Genomic DNA, 23,225 nt, shown 5'->3' with positions numbered 1-23,225 from the left:
CCGCATGCTGTTTCTCAAACGCGTGTCAGACTGACCTACAGACCAGTGGTTTCAAAATTCCCAAGGTGGATCATTTTCAAAGTGGAACTGACTCCAAAGATTTGGGTGGATCTTAATTGTTCACGCCTGGAATCAGGGGATTGACTCTCTTTGGTATTCGCTCCCAGCACCTTCTGATGTGAACTGCAGCAGGATGACGATTTGATGCACAGCGTGGATCAAAATAACTACTAAATACTACTAAATAATCTACTCTACCATCAAGTCTATTATCAACCCTAGTAAAGGTTTCAGCCCTACTGAATGAATACCTGAAATGTAGTAGAATAAAAATGTATGAAAGTATTATCTGGGTGGAACCCACATTCAGAATCTTTCTTCATTTTATTCGCATTGGGGAATAGTCCTACTTCCAGATGAGTTCTATTACATTTTCTAACATAACTGTTATATGAAAAGCAGAGCAGATTAATAATATTGAATTATGTTATTTTATTGTGCTATATTTTTGAAAACAAAAGGCAAGCTGTTGTATAGATGAAGTAACTGTTTATTTCGTAAGTTCATCATGCTTGTGAGATTTTATTCGCTAAATATGGAGAATAGGCGAACCCATGTTTGATTTTGTCTTAAAGGGCATGTCTTAAAACTCTCATGACACAAAAGCTTTAAATGTTGAAATGTTGCATTTTTGCATTTCAGTTCTAGCTGCATCACTAATGTGTAGAATCACTAATGACTGATTTAATTTGACTGATGATGGAGAAATGGTTACGAAAGTTTTTCCTAGATTTTACAAACTGTGCCTGGGAATCCAAGGCGTATTTAAAAAAAAAAAAAAAAAAAAAACGAAACATTTATTCCAAAGAACATTCCATCACCTTTTGACCCACACTGTCTGTTAGCCACAGAAGGGTGGAATGTGAATGAATGGGGAAGTCTTCATCCTCTGGGATTTAAGGGAAAGTACCTTTTCGCTCAAGTTCAATGACTTGGTCATTTAAGACTTTAGATTCTTAGTTCATAAATCTGTTTTCACTCATGTTCAATAAAGCGATAATGAAATGTATTGTCCTTTTCTCTCTCTATTGTCTCTCTCTGTCTATTCCCCACACTAATAAAGGCAAATGAGAACAGTTTACAGAGCGCCCAACTAAAGGGATTCCCCCTCTTCTTACACTCTAACCTTGGCTTAAGGGACTGCAGCGTCAATCCCAAATCGCCACTCTTGCTCATCACTAAGGCTCGTGAGGTGGAGCGTGGACCCCTGCCCGGGGACGATTGGACCGTCTTCCAGTCCAACCACTCCACCTACGAGCCTGTGCTGTTGGCCCGGGGCAGGACGACAGAAGCCGGAGGTCCTCCAGCACCCCTGCACGCAGCCGTGGTCCAGGACCTGGGGCTTCACGACGGTATCCAGAGGGTACTCTTCGGCAACAACCTTAACTTCTGGTTGCACAAGCTGGTGCTGGTGGACGCCGTGAGCTTTTTGACAGGCAAGCGGTTGTCGCTCGCACTGGAGCGCTACATCCTAGTGGACATCGATGACATCTTTGTGGGCAAGGAAGGCACACGGATGAAGGTGTCCGACGTCAAGGTGGGTAGACGTTACATCGTGAGGTTGCTTCTGGGTGATAATGGACTGTACTGAGCATGTGTCACTGTGGCATTTATTGCAGCTAGATGTTAATTGCACAAAAGTTAATATGGGAGAAACCAGGTTGTTACCTGTAGGGAGTAGGATTGACAAAACATTGGTACGGGGACTGTACAGATATGTTAGAGTAGTAAACCTATAATAGAGTTATGCCGTTGTACTTTATTTTATTACAAGTAATTACTAATAAGTTTCTAATAATTTTTCTGCAATTGACTGCTGTCCCATCTGGGGATAAAGCGCTTACTGAAGATGAAGGAATGATATATATATATATATATATACATATATATATTATATATGCATGTTAGGGATGTCACGCTACCAAAAATCTAGTAGTCGTTAGGCTACATTTAACCAACAGGACACGGGCTGAATGGAGATGCATGGTGGTCCATTAGGAGGTAGTTTATAACACTGCAATGTGTTAGCGTCTTTAATAAACAACTGTCTATCGCAAACATTACATGGAGCATAACGTTAGCTGGTTTCACGGCCACAATGCCCACTGCCTCAAACAAAAATAATATAGAGCCGTCTTTCAGGTGCTTCGCCAAATTCCAGGTGTTTCCTCGCTTTGTTTGAAATGAACAATAGCATCGGTTGCACACCGGCTTCAGAGCATCAATTATATGTTTGTTGTCATCCGCCTCGAATGCGAAGTATTTACATATGTGACTCTTACCCTTTTTCCTCTCAGGGCAGAGCTAAACTTGTCACCTAAACTATCTTCTGTAGTTTTTCCCATGTGCTTGTAGGCGTTCTTCTTCTTTAACACTTGTGGAACAACTAAAACACCTGCGCATTTCTGTTGCCCCCATGAGTTCCTTAAGAATTGCAACCCCGGTAACTTCATTACCAACGGTACCTACGATACTACAGAAAAACAGTACAGTCACGCTTTAAGGATGTTGGTACTGACTTGGTACCGAAGTATCGGTTCTCGTGACATTCCTTTTATATATATATATATATATTTATATATGTATGTATGTGTGTGTGTGTGTGTGTGTGTGTATATAATTCTCCTTGAAACACTGAGTAAAATTCATAGCTAGCATGAAGTGTTTGATTCAGATATTGTTCAAATCTTGTTCAAAATCATAGATGCTTCCATAGAAATCTCCAGAAGGCAGGAAAACAATAATAACAGGAATCTAGTGTAGGTCTGAAATGTCTGGAAAGGCATAGAATTTAAAGAGATTCATTTCCAGACTAGGAAAAGTATAGAAGTTTAGAATAATATGGTTATTTATCTAGCAAGGTTATTTTTGTCCGCTTCATTAGCTCGTTTTCATGGTCAGACACCGCACAGTTCATCTTTATTAAGCCTTTAAGTGACAATACTTCTTTGTCAGTAATCTTCCATTAAATTACAATATCATTTGCTTCTGAACACCCTCTGAATAAGCATAGGGATTTAAAGAAATAATAGCCAGTCATATCATGTTTCCCCTCCATCACGCCCAACAATCATCGAACAAGAAACAGCGCAGTCACCTCAGGCGTCAGTTGCGGCCGAACTGAGTAACAAGCAGCAACACTGGCAGGATTGTAGCCACCTTCTCCAACACGGGCGTTCTGGAGGTGAGCGGTCGTCAGCGATCGATGGCAGACTAGCGTCTAGATCTGACATGTTTTGTTTTCACAAGCCAGTGGATAGAACCAAAGTTTCGACTTACTTTATCCCCACCCAAATATGCAGTTTCACTTGGAAATGGGTCAGACTGCAGAAGAAAAAAATGTGCTTGAATTTTCTTGAAGTCTTAAAAGTGATAAATCATATCACAATACTTAGAAAATTCTAAGATAATTATGTGGACACCTGACCATCACACATGAGGTTCTTCGCCAAACTGTTGCCACGAAGTTGGAAACACGCAATTGTATATAATGTCTTTGTACGCTGTAGCATTTAAGATTTCTCAACCCCCGCTGAACACCTTTTGGGATGAGCTGGAACAGCGACTGCACTCCAGGCATCAGTGCCTGACCTCACTAATACTCTTGTAACTGAATGAACACTAATCTCCACAGGCAGAATCTAGAGGAGAGACTTCCCAGAAGAGTGGAGGTTATTATAACAGCAAATAGGGAATAAATGTAAAATGAGTTTTTCATAAAAGTATGTATGGGTACATAATGGTCAGGTGTTCACAAACATTTTGACCATATAGTGTGTGTGTTTGTGTGTAATGATGTACAGGATTATATAGCATATGTAACACACTGCCATCAAAACAGTAGTGTTTAAAAAAAAAAAAAAAAATATGAACCTAAAATGATGATTATTTGGAATGGTTTTATTTAATGTGTTAATGATTCCAAATGAGAGTGTGTAATTGTTATTGAAGAACCAGGGCTCTACGGTAACAATTTCTTTTAGGAGCACTTGTGCTCCTAATTACAAAAATTTAGGAGCACGGTTGAAGTTTAGTTTGTTTTTGATAATGTTAATGTGCCACAGTATAACTCACAAGTAGGCATGAGAAAACTTGAGCTGGTCAATTATGACAGAATTTAGGAACATAGTGTGAGTCATGACAAATTAATTTACCTTCTGATAAACTAAATGTAATATTTTCAGTTAATTTTACAGGCTGTATGCAAAAAAAAACAACCATTAACCTGTTCCACCTTGTAAATAAATACAATAAACCTCAATGTTCAGTCTTTGAAGTCTGCTCTTCTTCAATATATTTAAAGCTACACTATTAGACATTTTCCGCTGTCATGGTTCTGGGCTGGAGTCAGTTCTCGAACCGCTCTGTGTATAGTGTGTATATATCTGAATAATCTCATAAAGGATGTGATTAGGTGAGTTCATTTACCCATCAGATGCAAAGCGCTTTAGTGTAATGGTATTCATTAGGGATGCACCGATCAGGATTTTTACGAACGAAACCCAGCCAGATACCAATCTTTTCTTGTTTAAGCTTTAATCAGGAGGTCTGTCATAAACAGTTAAATGTAAGCTCTCTGCTCATAGTCACTGTTAATTGAGTTAAAATAATAGCAATGATAAATACTGTTGGTTAATTGATAAATAAACATGCATAAAATATTATTTTTAAAATATTTTAAACAATAAAGAGTCCTAATTAAAAGTAGAATAACACAAAAATTATCCATTTTAGGAAAAAGGCTAATAGCCTTCTAAGGAGATAGTGAGCTAAGCTTAATGTCAAATTGATATTAAGTGCAACCCATAGTAATTAAACATTATTTAATTTCTCATTTTATTTATATTATATGAAGTTATTATAATATCTATTTTTTATATTAAATGATTTATTTATAACTAAGCACATTTTCTGTTTTTACATTTTATTAGTTTTTTGTTTGTTTGTTTATCAGTTGCTCCTTTTAGATCGGTTCCCCCAGGACAGTGTTTCCATCTCTGCTGATAATATTGAGTTATTTTGGGGGATTAAATAAAAACATGGAAACTGGAGTTGACTTTTCTAGTGATATCTGGCAACCCTGAGTTTAAATGAAATGAGTGCGCTGTGTATTAGAGTGCTGAAGAGAGTGAAGGAGAGCGGCAGTGTACTGTATGTTTACAGATGGAACAGTTGCTACTCTTGATTATGTTTGGTGAGGAATTATTTAATAAAGAGGTTTGAATTAAAACCCATCTTGTAGCATTAGCATTATTATTAATTTACTGGTGCCGCCCGATGCTGTGTCTACACAAGTAGGTGCAGGTTCAGGTCATTTTGCGGGATCGATAAAAGATGGCGGTTGTGAGATCGGGAAGTTGAAGCAGATGATGTACAGTGTTACTGTCCTCATCATAATGGCTTCTCTGTCGTATTTACACACTTGTTCAGTTGACTGAGGTGATGAAAAGCAGTGTGAAAGTAACTGTTGCACGGTGTAGATGCATTTTGGAGTTTTAGTTTTTATTCTGATTGTATTATACAACTCCGAACAGGTCACTCGCACCGGTGCGAATAAATATATATTCACAGTCGCACAAAGAATTTTTCAGTCGCAAATGCGAGTGCAATGGTCGCACTGTAGAGCCCTGAGAACATAAAGTTATAAAGAGATTTAGTGATACCCACATTATCTCAGAAAAAATGTCTTGCAAATAATTGATCACATTTTTCATCTTATACTGTCATATTTCCAAGTCCTATTTTAAACCCTTAATATCTGCACTAATGTGAAACTACATGGTCAGAAACGTTTGAGGGTTAAGAACCGTGGATTAGCTTTAGCAGAACTCCTAACCGTTTGTTAGACCATTTTGTAAATACAACATGGAAAATTAAGATCCAGTAAATTATAATTTATGAAACCAAATTTCTATGTGCAGAAGTTATCCGCCCAGTCAAATAAGGAGGCTGTCCGTCCGTGTGCCATGTTCGTGTTTATCGAGCTGAGGAGGCGGTGTGAAGGAGAAAAAAATGAAAGCGGCCCCTGCTAGAAGCTCATTGCTGTAGTGTGAAAATCGTACGACATCAAAGTGCTGTAGCTCCCGAAAAAAGAAAAAGGGGAAGAAAAAAACACTGAGATGTCCTCGAATCTACCTACATTCCTTGCCTTTTGTGGCCGTGTGTCTCTCTTTCTTCACTTCCTCCTCTCTTCCCACCCCTCCTTTTTCCACTATTTTTTCTTACTCACTCCATGTATCTCTCTCTTTCTTTCACACTCTTTCATGGCCTTCTGGCTCTGATCCTGCTGCATACACAAATAGAGACTGATACACAGGGGGGATGATAAAAATGTTCAGAGAGAAATATGGATGGAGACGGGGGAAAAGGCTGAAGCCTGGGAGACAGCCAAGTGGTGAGCACATGACTCTGTCTTTTGCTTAAAAAGAATCTCGGAAAGAGCAACCACAAGACGTGGAGAGCTCACCAAGCATCACCATCGATCAGCCTCTGCATCAATTGACAGCCCCGTGTTGCTGTCGCTGCTGCTAGTTAGCTGCACTCTCCAAAAACCAAAACTTCTCTCTTGATGAATCTTGGTTCAAAGGGATTACAAAACCAAGCCGTGTGTGTGTTGTTTCTTTTTTCTTTCCCCGCCTTGTTTCTTTTTTCTTTCCCCGCCCTCTATCTTGCTCACAGCTTTTGAAAGAAGTGCTGCGAGATAAAAGGGAAAACGGAACTGACATAATCAAAGATTTCCTGTTTGACTGTACCCGTAAACATATCAATCAGCTTGACATACCGCACTTGTGGTGGAGACGGTTTTTATATTTATATTTATATATATATATATATATATATATATATATATATATATATATATATATATATATATATATATATATATATATATGTAATATAAAAAACCTCGGTAAATAAATAAAAAATTCAAAATCTCAGCTTGTACTACAGGATTATAATCGATTACGATCAGGACATGCATGTGAAATCCCTAAATCCTGTTTTCTCACGAAAATGAACCCGATGGCTGTCTGTCATGTGACTTTGTAAGGAAACGAGAAAAAATGGGCATTGAGAGGAAAGATTGGATGAAAAGATGCAGGCAGTGAGGTTGAACGGGACCTGTAGTTCAAAAAAATGATTTTTTTTTTTTTTTTTTTCAATACTGCATGTTTGTTTTTCTTTGCTATTTCTAACAACCATTTGGGTATGATACAAACCAATTTCCTTTACAAGCAATATTATTGTGCTTACAGTTTGCCCTCACCCTCCTACACTCATGGATGATGATGATGAACTGGATTCAGGGATTTGCTGCACGTGACGGCAAATGAATTTGATTTCCTCTTGTACTCTCATTGGCTGTTTTTCTGCTCTGTTCTTGCGGAACCACTGACTGTAGCAGCTAGTCATTGAGCACCTAGATTAGTTGCCGACTGTGACGTCGGTGCTAAAAATCAGTGTGCACTAGAGGTCGACCGATTGATTAATTGGTTTTGCAAAAATCCACAGTCAGTACGTTTACATGGACATCAATAATCCGAGATTAACCCGATGAAGACAATACTCTGATTAAGAAACTAGCAATTTTTGAAGACCTTAATCCGGCTAAAGTCATACTCGAAGTAAACATAAATGGAATTAAGACATGTGGAGCATTCCTGTTTTATCGACGTGCATTACAGACATGTACACACCTTAATCACACTATTAACGTCCTGTGGGAGTTTCACTGCATTTTGCGACAGGACACGCACACACGGCAGTGCTCAACCGTTTGACAGCAAACAAGAGAGCACAGCTCATTCTTGGGTTCATTCATATATATCCAATTTTAAACCAGAGTACATTTTCATGGTATAGTTAGTACTGTTTTTTTTTTTGTTTGTTTGTTTTGGTTTGTTTTTTGTAATAAAGGTCATTAATATTTTACTTTTGAATGTTATGGTTTCATTCAGTATCAATCTGTTGATTTAATCAGTTATTGGCAGGTACCACCCAAGTTATCTGTAGCGGTAAAATCCATTCAGTTGATCTCTAGTGCGCACTAGTCTTAAGATGAGACGTTTTAATACCTACGGCTGTGTTCACATTGCAAGCCTTTTTGTTTTTGCTCAATTTGATTTCAGTTCGTTCACCACTGTCCATTGATTCAGCAGCAAAACGAATGGCCTAGAATGGGGTTCTTGACATTTTTTGGCAGCCACAGATCCCTTTAACTGTATAATAAATCCGGTACAGATTTCTTTCATGAACTTGATCCAGCTATTCAGATATTAGGCACACAGTGTTATTCTGGCTTTTTATTTTGCCCATAGAGCGTTTTATTCCTGAACACATTCTGTCTAAGTTGATGTTTGTATTTGTAGGTGTGCTTGTTTTTTTTTGTTTTTTTTTTGAGTACGTCAGGTTTGGATTAAACCCTTTAAATTCAAGTGACCAGTCAAACCAGCTAATAGCTAGAACAACTCAATCATAAATATTGCGCATTTTGATATTGGTATGTAACTAACACTGTAACCATTTTTTTAAATCATGGACAATTTGAGGGAGCCCAAGAGTCCACTTTTAGAACCACTCACCAAGAGGACACGAGCCTTGAACCCATAGATGAGGTTTACGGACAGCTTGTCAGCTGGTAATGATTAGGGTGAGAAGGGGGAAAGCCAGATGCCTAGCCTTTTGTTTGTGTAGCCATTACTGCCATTTTTTCCCCTCCGAGTTGTTGCTGCTGCTGACTTGTTGCTGAAACGACATAATGATGACAGTGACGTGTGCATGCACAGTGAAGTACATGAAAATATACAGAAATTCCAATCTTCTCAAAGCATCGGTTTTAGGTCTGCATTTGAAATCTTGGATTTGGGGCATTTGTATGCAGTTTGACAGTCATATATGGGACCACCTTGATAAAAGAGGCTAGATTTCAAATGTGTGTGTGTTTATCTTCAGGGTTCTGGAAGTCTGCTTGTGTTAGATGATTGTAAATCCATTTTCTCATTTTATCCTTCAGGCCCTACTGGAGACGCAGAACGAGCTCCGAACTCATGTACCCAACTTCACCTTCAACTTGGGCTTCTCTGGGAAATTCTTTCATGCTGGTAAGATCACTCAGATCAGCTCCTAATGGTCTTCACTATGAATAAGGATTAATGTTCTATAATTTGGCCACTTTGGCTAAGTTTCCATTGGCTTTATCTGCATAATAATCCAAGCAGTACAATGAAAATGTTGAAGTTCTGATAGGAGCTCATTTGCATTAAAAGGCAGTTTTGTGATTTAAAAGAAAAAATAAAAAAGCTTCACCTAATGATGTCACCTCTTGCAGCCCATTTTGCTTCATTTTGACCATCAAGACAATGACGTTGCCGTTCCACAAACTTTCCTGTCCTTTTTTTTTACCCCCATGTCACCTGGTTTTAGTGTCAAACAGAATATATAGAAATGTTTAATATCCACAATTTTCTGTCTCAGCGAGTCTTAACAGCATCCATAAGATAATGCCGATTGGCAAACACGACTCTGTCCTTTAACATGCTGTGCTTCTCGTTATTTTCTGTAGCTGAAGAGAGAAAATTCCAGATAGATTCCTGTCTTCTCCATAATCCAGCTGTGACACGCTGTTGTGCCAAAATCTTCCTTCCTGTATAAACTGTTGACAACTTACAGGCTTATATGAGCCAAAAGTATGTGGACGCCTGCTCATCACACCCATATGTGCTTGTCAAACATCCTATTCCAGTTGTAGTCCTCCACTTTGCTGTTATAATAACCTCCACTCGTCTGGGAAGGCTTTCCAGTAGATGTTGGAGCGTGGCTGTGTTGATTTGTGTACATTCAGCTACAAGAGCTTTAGTGAGGCGAGGCACTGATGTCAAACGAGGAGGGCTGGCATTCAGCATTCCGGTTTATCCCGAAGTTGTTCTGTGGGGTTGAGGTCAGGGCTTTGTGCAGAACACTCGAGTTCTTCTATACAAACCTTAGCAAACCATGTCTTCCTGGAACTCATGTTAAGCACAGGTGCTCTGTCATGCTGGAACAGGTTTGAGCCTCTTAGTTCTGTAGGCAATCATAGGTAATTCTGTGCTTCCAACTTACTTATGCTGTTGGTGGTCAGGTATCCATATCATTTTGATCTTCCAAGATTTGAGGCTTCTGAATTTCTCAGATCTTCTTTAAACTGGAACGCATGTCTCTAAGGATTTAAAACTGTTTTTAAAGGATTTTACTAGTATGGTCCAGTCAATAGATAAGTAATTCTTAGAACAATGCATTATTGAAAACTCAACCCATAAGCTCATACATTTAATATGGTAGAGAAAGCTGTGAGAAACTGGAAGATTTTGGCACGTCACCAGAAAAAAAATGTAAGCACGCCTCCCCCCCTTCCCCCCATTGCAAAACTTGGATGGGAGCCCACTGAAACGATGCGTTTGTTTGTGCGTACGTGCACGTGTTTCCTCTTCCTCAGGCATTGATGAGGAAGATCTGGGAGATGACCTGCTCCTTTCCTATAGTAAGGAATTCTGGTGGTTTCCGCACATGTGGAGCCATATGCAGCCTCATCTCTTCCATAACCAGTCAGTGCTGGCAGAACAGATGCTGCTCAACCGCAAGTTTGCAGAGGTGAGGCTGAATACATTACATACATTACATTAGGGCTTTTTTTCCCCCTTACAGTGTACATGACACCTTCTTCTTTGATCAGTTCAGATCAAATGAACATCTGTTGTTGATCTTCATTTTAAGCTTTTGTTTGTTTTTTTGTTTGTTTGTTTGTTTATTTATTTATTTATTACCCCCTTCCTTTTCGGGCTTCTTTTTCTCTCTCACTCTCTCAGGAACATGGCATTCCCACAAACATGGGATATGCTGTGGCTCCGCACCACTCGGGCGTCTACCCCATCCACATGCAGCTCTACGAGGCCTGGAAGAAGGTGTGGGGCATTAAGGTGACAAGCACCGAGGAATATCCTCATCTCAAACCTGCACGCTTCCGCAGGGGCTTCATCCACAGCGGCATCAGTGTAAGAGCACATTCCTGCCCACATAGACCTCCGCACACCTCCGTACTACCAGGTTAAACCGTGACCGAGTCGTGTAAATGGTGTCAGGGTGCAAGTACGTGCATACAGCCTCTCTTTCTTTGTACACATTGTTTACAAACTACCTCCATACTAATACTGCCTACACATTTGTACAAGTAAAGTGCCACTGAAATCAGTGTTGCAGAGCTTTTTGTATCTCCTCCTTACTCGTATGAACACAAATATGATGCATGTAGAAAATAAATACATAAAATAAAATAGCTTTGCACATTTTAATTTAATACTTCTTAACTAAGATACATTCCAGGAAATGTATCTTTTTTTTCTTTCTTTTTTTTTTTTTAAATAAATATAAATGAATCCTGTATGAGTTTGTGTTCATCTTATTAAATGCTCTCTAGAATGTATATGCCCTGCCCCTAGGAGTAACTAACACTAGCAGCTTATTAGCAGAGAACATGGTTTGACTGTGTGTATTTAGCTGTATTTTATTCCCCTTTCCAAAGATTCCTTTGTTTTTTTATTTTTTATTTTATAGAGTTTATTGATTCTGAATATGATGAAATGTGTGCAAGTTGGTGGTTATGTGACGGGCACTTTTCAAAGGAGTGTTTCACCATGTTGGGGCTGTTCAACGTATAATATTTGAACTAATTATGTTAAAGATTGTATTTATTTACATTTTGCTACATTTTAGCTATTAACTATGGATGTAGGATGCTAATACGAACATCTGGAGCACAATGCCGCATTAACACTGTGTAACAGCTTAGAGAAAAGTGTATATATACAAATGACGGTCTGAACTGTAAGCCCATCATTGTAACAACATGTACACCATAACTCCAAAAACACTGGTTAGACACTTCATTCTTCTCCATATTTAGCTAGCTAAGCTACTTTCACATTTGTTCAGATTTGGTGGTGGTGTGATCACACGCACTTCTTGCCATTACTCTTTCTGTTTCGAAAGGAAATACATCAACGTACAGAATCAAATTACGGCTCTTGGGTCATTTTACGGGAACTTTAACGCAAGGAAGGAGACTGACTAGGCTGCCTGGACCTTTTTATTTTATCGCCGTGTTTGCTATTTCCCTCCTTTTATTAACACAAGGCTGTGTAGGGAAAAGCAGCAGAACAAGAGAACGAAGTGGGTGGGGGGGGTTGCAAGTTTGAGACTAAGCCACTAGTTTCCTGTGAATGTCACACCAGCACATTAAGATCAGAATTAACATCACTGTGAGAATCGCTGCACGTAAAAAGGAATAGTTTTGATGCATATATTGCAGGTGCACAGAGCTATCTAAAAGCTACAAACGTATCATTGCTGTTTATGGAAATACATCAGTATTGTTTTTGGTCCGACACAGAATAATGAGACGGTTCAAGAAGCAGCACGATGAAAACGATTCCAGCAGCTTCAGCTACTGTCTAATTATTCAGTGGTACAATAGACAGTGAGCTGCTTACTATTTGACTTGCAGATTAGTCGAATAACCTTTAGGAGAATCTTCTGGGGAGACGCTCCACTTTGTTTGAGAAAGGTTTCAAAAATATTATGTCTGTCTCACGGTCTGTGTTTAGGCCTGCGTTCAGATGCATCTATTTAGCACAGACGTTCTTTAATCCCTAGATGCTGTTTAACTTCCGAGGCCTGCCAAAAAACACACTCGTATACACTCACTCACACATTCGCTTTTCTTTCTTTTCTTTTTTTTTTAAACTGTCTTTGAGGTACTTTCATTGACTTATATTCAAGGATTTTTATTTATTTTCATCATAAAAGCTGTTTATATCCTTAGACGAATAGAACTGTTTAAATCGGGTGGGGGGTGGGGGGGTGTATGGGAGAACCAATAAATGTCTTTGTATACTGTATTATCATTATGTGGATATTTGATTCCATAGAAAAACAAATCCTACACACAAACACAATCTTGGAGATGTAATATTCTGTAATTTGTTTATGTTGTATATTATTGCCTAAAGCAAAGAAAAAAACAACTTTCATAACCTCCTTCTCCTTAACTTCCTCTCGGGATTCCAACAGCAAACATTTATTTATTTATTTATTTATTTATTTTTTGCACATCACTGCCTGAGCCAGATAACAACATAACGTCGTGCATAAGAAAAAGTGCCAGGTGTGCAACGGTTAGACTGAGCGAGGATCTGCAAAGGGAGCGCCAGTTGTACATAATTATAGAAACTTTCAGTTTGACCTAGGGGCTACTGTGTGTTGTAACGTGTTTGAACTCGCCGCTTCTAGTCATCCTCGTACGAGATCGGCAATCCACAAATTCTGAGTAAGCGAAAAATGGAATGGAGTGAACGCAGCGGAAAATATTTCGGCCTGTCCTTGCAAAGTTAGGTGGTCTCTGGGTGGGAGGGTGCTGTTACTCTCTCAACCCTGTCAATCACAGCAACACTATCGTAGCCGTCTCTGAGCTCCTGTACGCGGAAGAGGGCAGATTCCAGCGTGTTCCTCCGAGCGTGTTACACTGCCCTGTGATGCTGAGAAGATGCTATTGGCAGTTGGCTGGCTTCACGTGTCTCAGAGGAAGCATAATGATAATGAGTCTTTATTTCACACGTTACAGCACAGTGAAATTCTTTTCTTCGCATACCCCAGCATGCCAGGAAGCTGGGGTCAGAGGTTAAGGGCCCAACAGTGGTAGCTTGGCAGCACCGGGGAACCCCCGACCTTCTGATCAGTAACCCAGAGCCTGAACCTGCCCCCAGTGTTATAGCGTTCAGGTACCGGAGACCGTTCATTTTCAATGTGAGCTGCCGACTTCCAGCGACATGAGCGACAGCGACCGTTGGTGATTAGAAGTGGGCGGGATGTGACAAAGTTGAGAAGTTTCACTGTATTCAAATTTGGAGCGACTTGGTGCAGAGACGACCAATGGGAGTGAAGACAGTAGAGCAAGAGTGATCTGGTAGTTTCATGGACCCAGACAAGTCTGGCGCTTGTGGTTTTCCTGTAGATAGATGGCAAAAAGCACATGATGAATTCATTTAATTTTTTTGATTGTTTGTTTGTTTTAGTTGCGCCACCGACAAATAAATGTAACTATAGCAACCAGTTGTAGGAACGCCTACTGGAGACTTCATAGTACAGTGACTGGTGACTTGCAGCGATAAAATTGCTGTATGTGTGTATGTACCTTTCATGCTCCCCGATTGGTAGCTGTTGTGTAATAGCTGAGAGCTGGCTTGGGGGTGGGAATTGGCAGGTGATCGAAATTGGAAACTGGTCGATGTATAGGGTAATCTTTAGTTGTGGGGAAGCCAAATTAAGAGGAAACGAAAGTGTCAAGGGAACTGCGACAAGTCCAGATCGAAATTCGTCCACTGTCTGTCGAAGGGACGTAGCTACAGATTAGAGGACTTACCGCTCCAAATTCCAGTTAACAAATAAACATTTAAAGTGTGTGATGAAATGTGTTCTAATGAACCAGAAGGTAGAAGTATATGTACACAAAATCACCAAAATGGAGTAGGATCGTAATAGAGTATTAAATTTGATTTGTTGACCGATTTGGGCATTTAATATTTTTACTCCCAGTTGTCTAAACCTGAGTTTCTGTAGATCATTTCTAATGGAGTGATTTCAGCTCCCTTTATTGTGCTAAGGCCACATTTTTCAAGGCTGAAGTCACTTAGTTTCCACTTGGTTTGCAGTGCAGCCCTGCACAGTGTTTAAATGCTCCTGCATATTGTGGCTAACCAAATACTTTTTTTTTCCACTCTAATTTGTCACTGTGAGTATAGGATACAGAAGCAAGTGAGCTTCTTATGGCTCAACCATTTTCTTGAATCTCTGCCGCCTGAGATCTTTTGAACTGGAGTGTTTAGCCTATCGTATTGAGGCATATGAATTTTCCACTCCGGCTCACTTGTGGCTTATTGTGTTTATCCACTCCTCAGGTGTTGCCCAGGCAGACGTGCGGTCTCTTCACACACACCATTTTCTACAACGAGTACCCTGGCAGCCCCAAGGAGCTGGACAAACTCATCAACGGAGGAGAGCTGTTCCTCACCGTGCTCCTCAACCCTGTAAGCCGCGGACTACTTTTGTTGCCGGACTAGCGATCGGAAAAAAATCCAATTAGTAATGCAGGTTTGCTTCCGGGGCTCGTGTTGTAATTTTGTGTATGTGATTTTCGGAATCCAGATCAGCATCTTCATGACCCACCTCTCCAACTACGGGAACGACCGCCTGGGCCTGTACACGTTTAAGAACCTGGTGAAGTTCGTGCAGACGTGGACCAACCTGAAGCTGCAGACGCTACCACCAGTGCAGCTGGCGCAGAAATACTTCCAGATCTTTCCCGAAGAGAGGGATCCAGTTTGGCAGGTGAGATTACAACACTCTAATAAAATGCAAGTAGGAAACGTCTGAGTAGTGCTGCTCTAATATACACGGCTCACCGATGACACCCTGACATGCAGATGTATCAGAGCAGAAACAGCTTTCCATGCTCTTTCCACCAAAACCGAACATGCTTTAACTGAAATTGTATCTTTTCATGCTGAAATTGCTCTTTCTGTCTCTTACTTCTTCTCCTCCTACTTCAGTTTATCCTCCTCTTTATTTCTGCTCGACTCCCTCTGTCTGACTGGCGCATTTCCTTTCACCCTCCGAGAAATATACAGACTGCGACTTAGAGTCCTAAATCCTCTTTTGATCCTCCTTGTTTCCTGTCAAGGTTGAGATCCCATCCTTTCACTCTGGTCTCTGGCGTTCCGGAGGTTCCCTCCGGTTATGAATAATGTCTTTTCGTGTGCGCTTGCTCTCCCAGAAAGTCCGCACAATACCATTTGTTGTGAAACACTACAACTGGTGATGAGATTTCTATGTTATTTTTATTTATTTATTTATTTATTTATTTTAAAGAGTCTCCACGTTACAGTCCACATGGAGCAGCACTACGGAACAGGCATTTCTGTGAAGCGCTCTGGATACAAGTGTCTGCTACATGCTGTAAATGTTAACTATGAAAACTTTAGGAAGAATAGCGTAACTATGTGCGCTGTGGTTTCACCGGTCCTAGTTTATTCACCTATCTTGTTAAAGCAGACAGATTCTGATTGTAAAGGAGGTTGTTGCATGACCGTTATCTTGATCTGCCCCTGAAGCATTAGGAACAGGTTACATGACTCTTCATTAATCTGCACAATTCTGTCTGTATGTATGCATGCATGCATGTATATGTGTGAGTGAGTAACCCAACTATCTTTCAATCATTGGTGATTATGTCTCCTGTCCACCTAAGAGGAATGAGATCCTTAAAACTGATGCCAAAAAAAGAGACTTCCTATATATAAGATGCCTTGAATAGCCTTACAAGTTGGAAAGTAAACTTATATCATATATTTATGTTTTTTAAACAATCAAGTGTTGTTTTTGGCAAAATGCAACAATCATAAATTTATTGGCTCAACATTTTTTGAAAACCAGTGTTTCGTTCATACCTCCCTAACACCCCACTCCTGGCTGGGTTCTATTTTTCCATTTTGATTTAATTATGAAACTAATCTCTATTCCTGTTTTTCCTTGCCTGTTAAATGTTATATTCATATAGGCCTCTTTAATTGTATGTTATTTTAAACCCACTGTAAAACCACTGTCCAGTTTCTCCACACTCTGACTGTGAGCGCTCTATTAGCTCGGGGAGCATTTTTTTGGGGGGGGGCTGGTGGTTTTATTTAGCGAAATAGAGTAAGACGGTCTGTTTAACAGCAGTAACTCCGCAGGCCCACTCTGTGATATATTGAGGTTTAATAGCAGTCTCTCCCCTGCCAGATTCACTGCGCAAAGGATTTAAATAGCACCATTTGCGATTGTAAATGTGGCCGCGTGTGCATGAGTTATGCCTCATGTGTTGGCTTGTCCTTTGAATAGTCGAAGTTCGCAGCTTGAGCTGCTGGCGTGCCTCCTCCGTAAGGGTAAATCTGAATCGCTGTCTCTCCAACAGGACCCCTGTGAGGACAAAAGACATAAAGACATTTGGTCAAAGGAGAAAACCTGCGACCGCTTCCCTAAGCTTCTCATCATAGGCCCGCAGAAGACCGGTGAGTTTGTGTTTCGCAGCCTGATCAGGAACATGCAGTAGCGCCATCTAGCTGCCATGGACATCCGAGACTACTGACACGATGCTGCAACTGTTTGCTTTTTATTTCACCACTGTGGTAAATCAGGTGCCGCAACACCTTCTGATTGGGCTAGAGCTGATTTTGTGTCACCCAGCAGTTTCGTTTCATGTACCGGATTAATACAGCAGCTTTCACTTCACACCACTAAATGGGAATTCCTGGTTTACTGCATCGACTAATTAAAACTTCTAAACCATGTCTTGAGGGAGCAATAGCCCAGTCTTGCAATAGGTAGTAAAATGGCAGTGTTAATCTTTTCAGTACAGGCTGTGTTAAGGGTAGGGACTTTTAACGTGTTGTAATTACCACAGCTCTCGGGCCTGTCCAGTAGTGAGCGGCTCAGGAGAAAAATATATATATTTGCAACTCTGAGCTGCACCAACGGTATTAAGTCTAGTGGTTGATCACAGCATATTGATATTGTATACTTGTATATGAAAATGATCTAAATTGGTGTTTAGGGTTAGCTATGATTCAAGGTACAGAAAAGGGGCGGTTGGGGGGAGGGGGGTGAATTAAATAAATATTCCAAAACCTTGCCGTGAACTCTTCTTTATCTGACTCCTTTCCCAGGAACGACCGCACTCTATCTGTTTCTGGGAATGCATCCTGATCTGACCAGTAATTATCCCAGCAAGGAGACCTTTGAGGAGATCCAGTTCTTCAACGGTCGTAATTATCACAAGGGCATTGACTGGTGTGTTTCTATCATCTCTTTCTACCGCTCTCAATCACTTGCTCTCTCGCTCTCTCATTACCACAGAATGTTTCTTCTCCCCCTCATTTCCAGCTTTCTGAGGTAGCATGCATGAGTTAAGTTCAATAACCCCTGTAAACCACAATGAAATGCATAGATAAGGAAACCTTGGCATGCTCTGAAGTCTGGCACATTAACCACAATGAATGCTGATGTTCCCTTGAATTGAGAAGAGATTACGTGTGTGAAAACACACACACACACTCCCAACTATGAAAGTGTAGCTAACAAGAAGCATGTGAATAAGATCATACACACACAGTCTCTCTCTTACATGTTGTGAGTACGTACAAATGCTTTGTATACACGGCGAAGTGTTGTTTACGGTGTCCGAAGGGTGTCGTTGCGAGACGCAAGGCCCCTAGCATGCCTTCTGAACACATACAGTTGCTTGAATCTGCTGCTGTTCTACTTTAGTGACCTCTATTTTCATCTCCTCTCGTGTATTTCCCCTTTTTAGGTATATGGAGTATTTCCCTCTGCCCTCCAACACTAGCTCAGATTTCTACTTTGAGAAGAGTGCCAACTACTTTGACTCTGAGGTAGCAACCAGTCGAGCTGCCGCGCTTCTTCCTAAAGCCAAGATCATCACCATCCTCATTAATCCTGCAGACAGGGCCTACTCCTGGTACCAGGTCAGTCTCTCAGCAGACAGATAACACGGCGCCGTTGTTAATGTCCAGTCTCAAGAGTCGATTCTCACATAGCAAAACCAGTTGGGTAAAGCTCAGTGCGCCATTACATCAGCATAACAACTTTATATTTATTTAATTTTTTTTATGACTGTCATTTGCTTTATTATTGCAGGCTGTATTGGTGCAGTAGAAATGATCGTTATATTAGCCGTTGAAACACTAAACAGGAGCTACAAGCTAATGCTTGGTTTTTTGGAGGGATTTATAAAATCAGCAACACTCTACAAGTCAAACAAAACCTGTCATTTATGCCGTTAAACAATTTATTATGTTTATTATTATTATTATTAGTAGTAGTAGTAGTAGTAGTAGTATATTAGTAGTAGAAAGAAAGAAAAACAAAGAAAGGCAGATATACACACCGACATGAATATGTAGACCCTGTCCAGGGTGTACCCCGCTTTGTGCCCGATGCTCCCTGGGATAGGCTCCAGGTTCCCCGTGACCCTGAAGAGGATAAGCGGTATAGAAGATGGATGGATGGATGAATATGTAGACAGGCAAGCACGGACAGAAACACGAAGGAAAGAAACAAAAAAAAATGGAAAGATTGAAAGTGGATAATTTTCTTTTCTTATTGTGAATGATCTGTATTGAGTTAAGCGCAGTGTGTTCAGCTCGTTTCTTGACCACTCTGTTGTTTCTGCTCTGCTCCAGCACCAGAGAGCCCACGATGACCCCGTGGCCCAGAAATACACCTTTCATGATGTCATCACCGCTGGCCACGACGCCCCAATCAAACTGAAGGTGCTGCAGAATCGCTGTCTTGTTCCCGGCCTGTACGCAACACACCTGCAGCGATGGCTCAGCCATTACCATCCCAGCCAGGTGTGTGTGTGGTGTGGGGTGTGGTGTGTGTGTGTGTGTGTGTGGTGTGGTGTGCGGTGTGTGTGTGGTGTGGTGTGCGTGTGTGTGTGTGGACTTGGACATGGCTGAGGGTGGATGTTCTTGTGAAGGCCTCCTGCTCTCTGTCTGTGCTCAGATCCTGGTCCTGGACGGTCAGATGCTGAGGACGGAGCCGGCTGCAGTCATGGATAAGATCCAGAAGTTTCTTGGCCTCACAAACACTCTGAATTACCACAAGATCCTAGCGTGAGTGTCTTCGTTTATCTGATGGATTTTTCCTGAACATACTTCTGTTTCCTATCTGCCTTTCCTGTTTAATGAGGCACAGTTACAGCGGCTGGTGGCCAGTGGTTACTGTGTGATTGATTACTGAGCACTCGGAGCGTGTGACGTGTTTCGTGTAGTCGTGTTTCAGATGGAATCATTTACCTGTCTGAATCTCATTTATCCTCTGTTTTCTTTTCTTTTCCATCTGGTCTGTCTGTTACTGTCTCCATTTTTTTTCTTTGCACCTGTCTATTTTTCTTTGTCTGTTTGGATTTCCGTTTCTAATTCTCTTTCTTTTTTTTCTATTTTCCTCCCTCTTTCTTTCTCTTCTTTTATTTTCTTTCTGTCCATATGTCTCACTGTCTTTTTGGATGGTTTGTTTATGTGTCGAGCTTTCTTTCTTTCTTTCTTTCCCTCCTTCCTTCCTCTTATCCATCCATCAATCTTTTGTTTCTTTCTTTTTCATTTCTTTTTATGTTTTTTTTCTTTCATTTTTTGTCTTTCTTATTTTCTTTGTTTTACTGTCTATGTATGCATGCCAGTTTGTATGTCTGCCTGCCTTTCTTTCTTTCTCTGTTTTTCTTCATTTGCTTTCTTTCTCACTTTTTCTTTTTATGTATATCTGTCTGCCTGTCCTCCTTTGTTTACCTTTCTTTCTTTCTTTCCCTCAGTCTTTTTTTTTTTTTTTTACTGTTTTTCTTTTTTTACTTTCACTCCAATCTCCTCTTACTACCTTTACTCTGATTCACTCTCTCATCTCCTGCTCTGCCTTTTTCATTCTTTCATGCCTGACCACATAATCACTACACCAGACTCATAAGCAGCAACATCTGTTCGTCCCATCCCCCAGTGGCCAATAGGCATAGTTTGTCCCGTGTTTGTTTCTGCAAACAGACCTGGCTGTACACCATCTGTCTGCCATATTCTACGTCTCTCAGGCTGATGTGGAAACCTATTCATCTAATTTCTGCCTCCATTTTGTTTCTCCCTCGTCTTTTACCGCAGGTTTGATCCTAAGAAGGGATTCTGGTGCCAGCTGCTGGACGGGGGGAAGACGAAATGCCTGGGGAAGAGCAAAGGGAGGAAGTATCCTGACATGGATGTGGATGTGAGTGTTGGCCTTTTATACATACAATCAGAACATTGAATTACATTAGATTATTCTTTAGTTTATGTTTGTATATTCTTTTATAAGATTTCAAGATGTGGCGTATTGGACGCTTTGGTCACATGAGTGTCGAGTCTGATCGTTTAGTTGAGGACTGACCGGGACCATGTAGGACCTCAGGCACAGTAAGCATCGAGTGCTCTTGAGCGTGCGTGACAGAGCCTGACAAGGAGTAGTGTGGTATTGCGCTGATGTCCTTGACGTCACCTTGAGGCATCTTGGCAGACACATCAAAGTTAATGAGGGGTGGAAGGACAGTCTGATGTGTCCTGGATGTACTGCAGTGCTAAAAGTCAAAGCTCCTGCACACAGTCTCCTCCAGTCCAAAAACACACCTGCTAACTAGCTGAAATGAAGTCATCAAAAGCGTGTGCATTGAACATCGGGAAAAAACTGATGAGTAGTGCCCCAAGAGAATGGGGAACGATGTGATCTCAGTGAGTTGTTCGTTTGAGCATTTTGGAAACTTCTGATCTCCTTGGAATTTCACACACAGTAGTTACTAGAGTTTGCACAGAATGGTGTAACAGAAAAAAAAAAAAAAACAACCCGACTGATATGATCCGACAGGAAGTCTACGCTAACTCAATTTACCACTGTTTACCACTGCGGTGAGCAGAAAAGCATCTCGCAGCACTTCAAACATGAGGCAGATGAGCTACAGCAGCGGAACAGCACGTCAGGTTCCACTCTTGTCAGGCAAAAAAAACAGAAATCTGAGGCTACAGTGAACATAGCCTAGGTTGAGGAATCTGGATTGGCGCAACATGCAGATGGTAGGGTGAGAATGTTTGCCGTCAGCATCATGAACCCATGCTCCGAACTAGGGATGTCACGATACCAAAAATCTAGTAGTCGGTACCGATACCACCAAAAGTACACAATACTTGATACCAAAGTCGATACCACAGTGTGGTTTAAATAAATACATAAACAATTTAAAAAAAAATTTAATTAAAAACTCCTGGACGACATCCTCCTCTGGCTATTACTGTCAAAAAGAGAAACAGAGAGGGATATTTTAGTTATCAAACACTGTCTCACAATGACTAATAAAACTTTGCTAAGTGCAAATAAGAAGTGCTAAGGTGCACTCCTAAACGCATGTGCGTGCACACACACACACACACACACACACACACACACACCTTATACTCTGAATGTAAGCATTAGTTTAAATTCACTGATATGGTGGCAGGCCAAAAAGATTTATTAAAAGCATTAACATTTGAATAATTATTAGTGACATTAGGCTACATTTAGCTGACAGGACACGGGCTGAATGGTGATGCATGGTGGCCCATTCGGAGGTAGTTTATAACATTGCAATGCATTAGCATCGTTAACAAATAATTATCTATCGCAAACATTACATGGAGCATAACGTTAGCTGCTTTCATGGCAACAATGCAGCTGCCTCAAACAAGCATAATATAGGGAACGTCTTTCAGGTGCTTCGCCAAATACCAGGTGTTTCCTCGCTTTATTTGAAATGAACGATGGCAACCGATGCTACTGTTCCTCTCAAGAGCTTTCCTCTTTTCTTTTCCTGTCTTTTTCAAGTCGGGGCAGAGCTAAAATTATCGCCATCTTCTGTAGTTTTTCCCGTGTGCTTGTAGGCGTTCTTCTTCTTCACCACTTGTGGACCGACTAAAACACTTGCGCGTATTTGCTGCCCCATCAGTTCCGGAAGAATTGCAACCTCGGTATCATTACCCATGGTACCTACGCTACTGCAGAAAAACAGTACAGTCACGCTTTAAGAATGTTGGTACCGAAGTATCGGTTCTCGTGACATCCCTACTCCGAACCCAACACAGTTCAGGCTGGTGGTGGTGTAATGCAGTGGGGCATGTTTTCTTGGCCTACTGTTTCATGGCGTGAGTGCACCGTCAAGTGAAAACTTGACTTTGATTTGTGTTCATTTAATTAAGAGCTGCAACAACTAATTGATAAAATCGATAATAATCGATTGTGAAAATTGTTGTCGATGAATCTTATTATTGATTAGTTGGTCTGCGCGCAGCACAGCGTGTGTTTACTCATTACGTTACTTCTGTTCCGAAAACACGCTTCGGAGAGTAAATACTAAAGTTGTGTCTCAAATGACATATTATACACTTACACTATGCATTATGTACTCTACCGTCAGTTGTATGAATTTTATAAAGGTAATATCATCTCAAAAGGAACACTAGTAAAAAACCCGCTAACTGGAA

The 23,225-nt window shown here is 40.7% G+C and overlaps 1 protein-coding gene across 2 annotated transcripts in view; it reads left to right on the top strand.

Moving 5' to 3' along the window:
* Positions 1-23,225, top strand: part of ndst1b (N-deacetylase/N-sulfotransferase (heparan glucosaminyl) 1b) — an 88,174-nt gene that overhangs the window by 59,153 nt on the left and 5,796 nt on the right. For both annotated transcript variants that reach the window (XM_053648595.1, XM_053648596.1), the window contains 12 exons: positions 1,124-1,597; positions 9,074-9,161; positions 10,532-10,686; positions 10,902-11,087; positions 15,045-15,173; positions 15,292-15,474; positions 17,096-17,192; positions 17,847-17,970; positions 18,491-18,665; positions 19,383-19,553; positions 19,708-19,817; positions 20,844-20,946. In XM_053648595.1, the coding sequence (XP_053504570.1) occupies positions 1,124-1,597; positions 9,074-9,161; positions 10,532-10,686; positions 10,902-11,087; positions 15,045-15,173; positions 15,292-15,474; positions 17,096-17,192; positions 17,847-17,970; positions 18,491-18,665; positions 19,383-19,553; positions 19,708-19,817; positions 20,844-20,946 (1,995 nt within the window). The remainder of the gene's footprint in view (positions 1-1,123; positions 1,598-9,073; positions 9,162-10,531; positions 10,687-10,901; positions 11,088-15,044; positions 15,174-15,291; positions 15,475-17,095; positions 17,193-17,846; positions 17,971-18,490; positions 18,666-19,382; positions 19,554-19,707; positions 19,818-20,843; positions 20,947-23,225) is intronic.

The sequence above is a fragment of the Ictalurus furcatus genome, chromosome 18 (genome assembly GCF_023375685.1).
Source record: "Ictalurus furcatus strain D&B chromosome 18, Billie_1.0, whole genome shotgun sequence".
Taxonomy (NCBI): domain Eukaryota; kingdom Metazoa; phylum Chordata; class Actinopteri; order Siluriformes; family Ictaluridae; genus Ictalurus; species Ictalurus furcatus.
The sequence above is the reverse complement of the archived record's forward strand: the minus strand, read 5'-3'. Positions and strand labels throughout refer to the sequence as shown.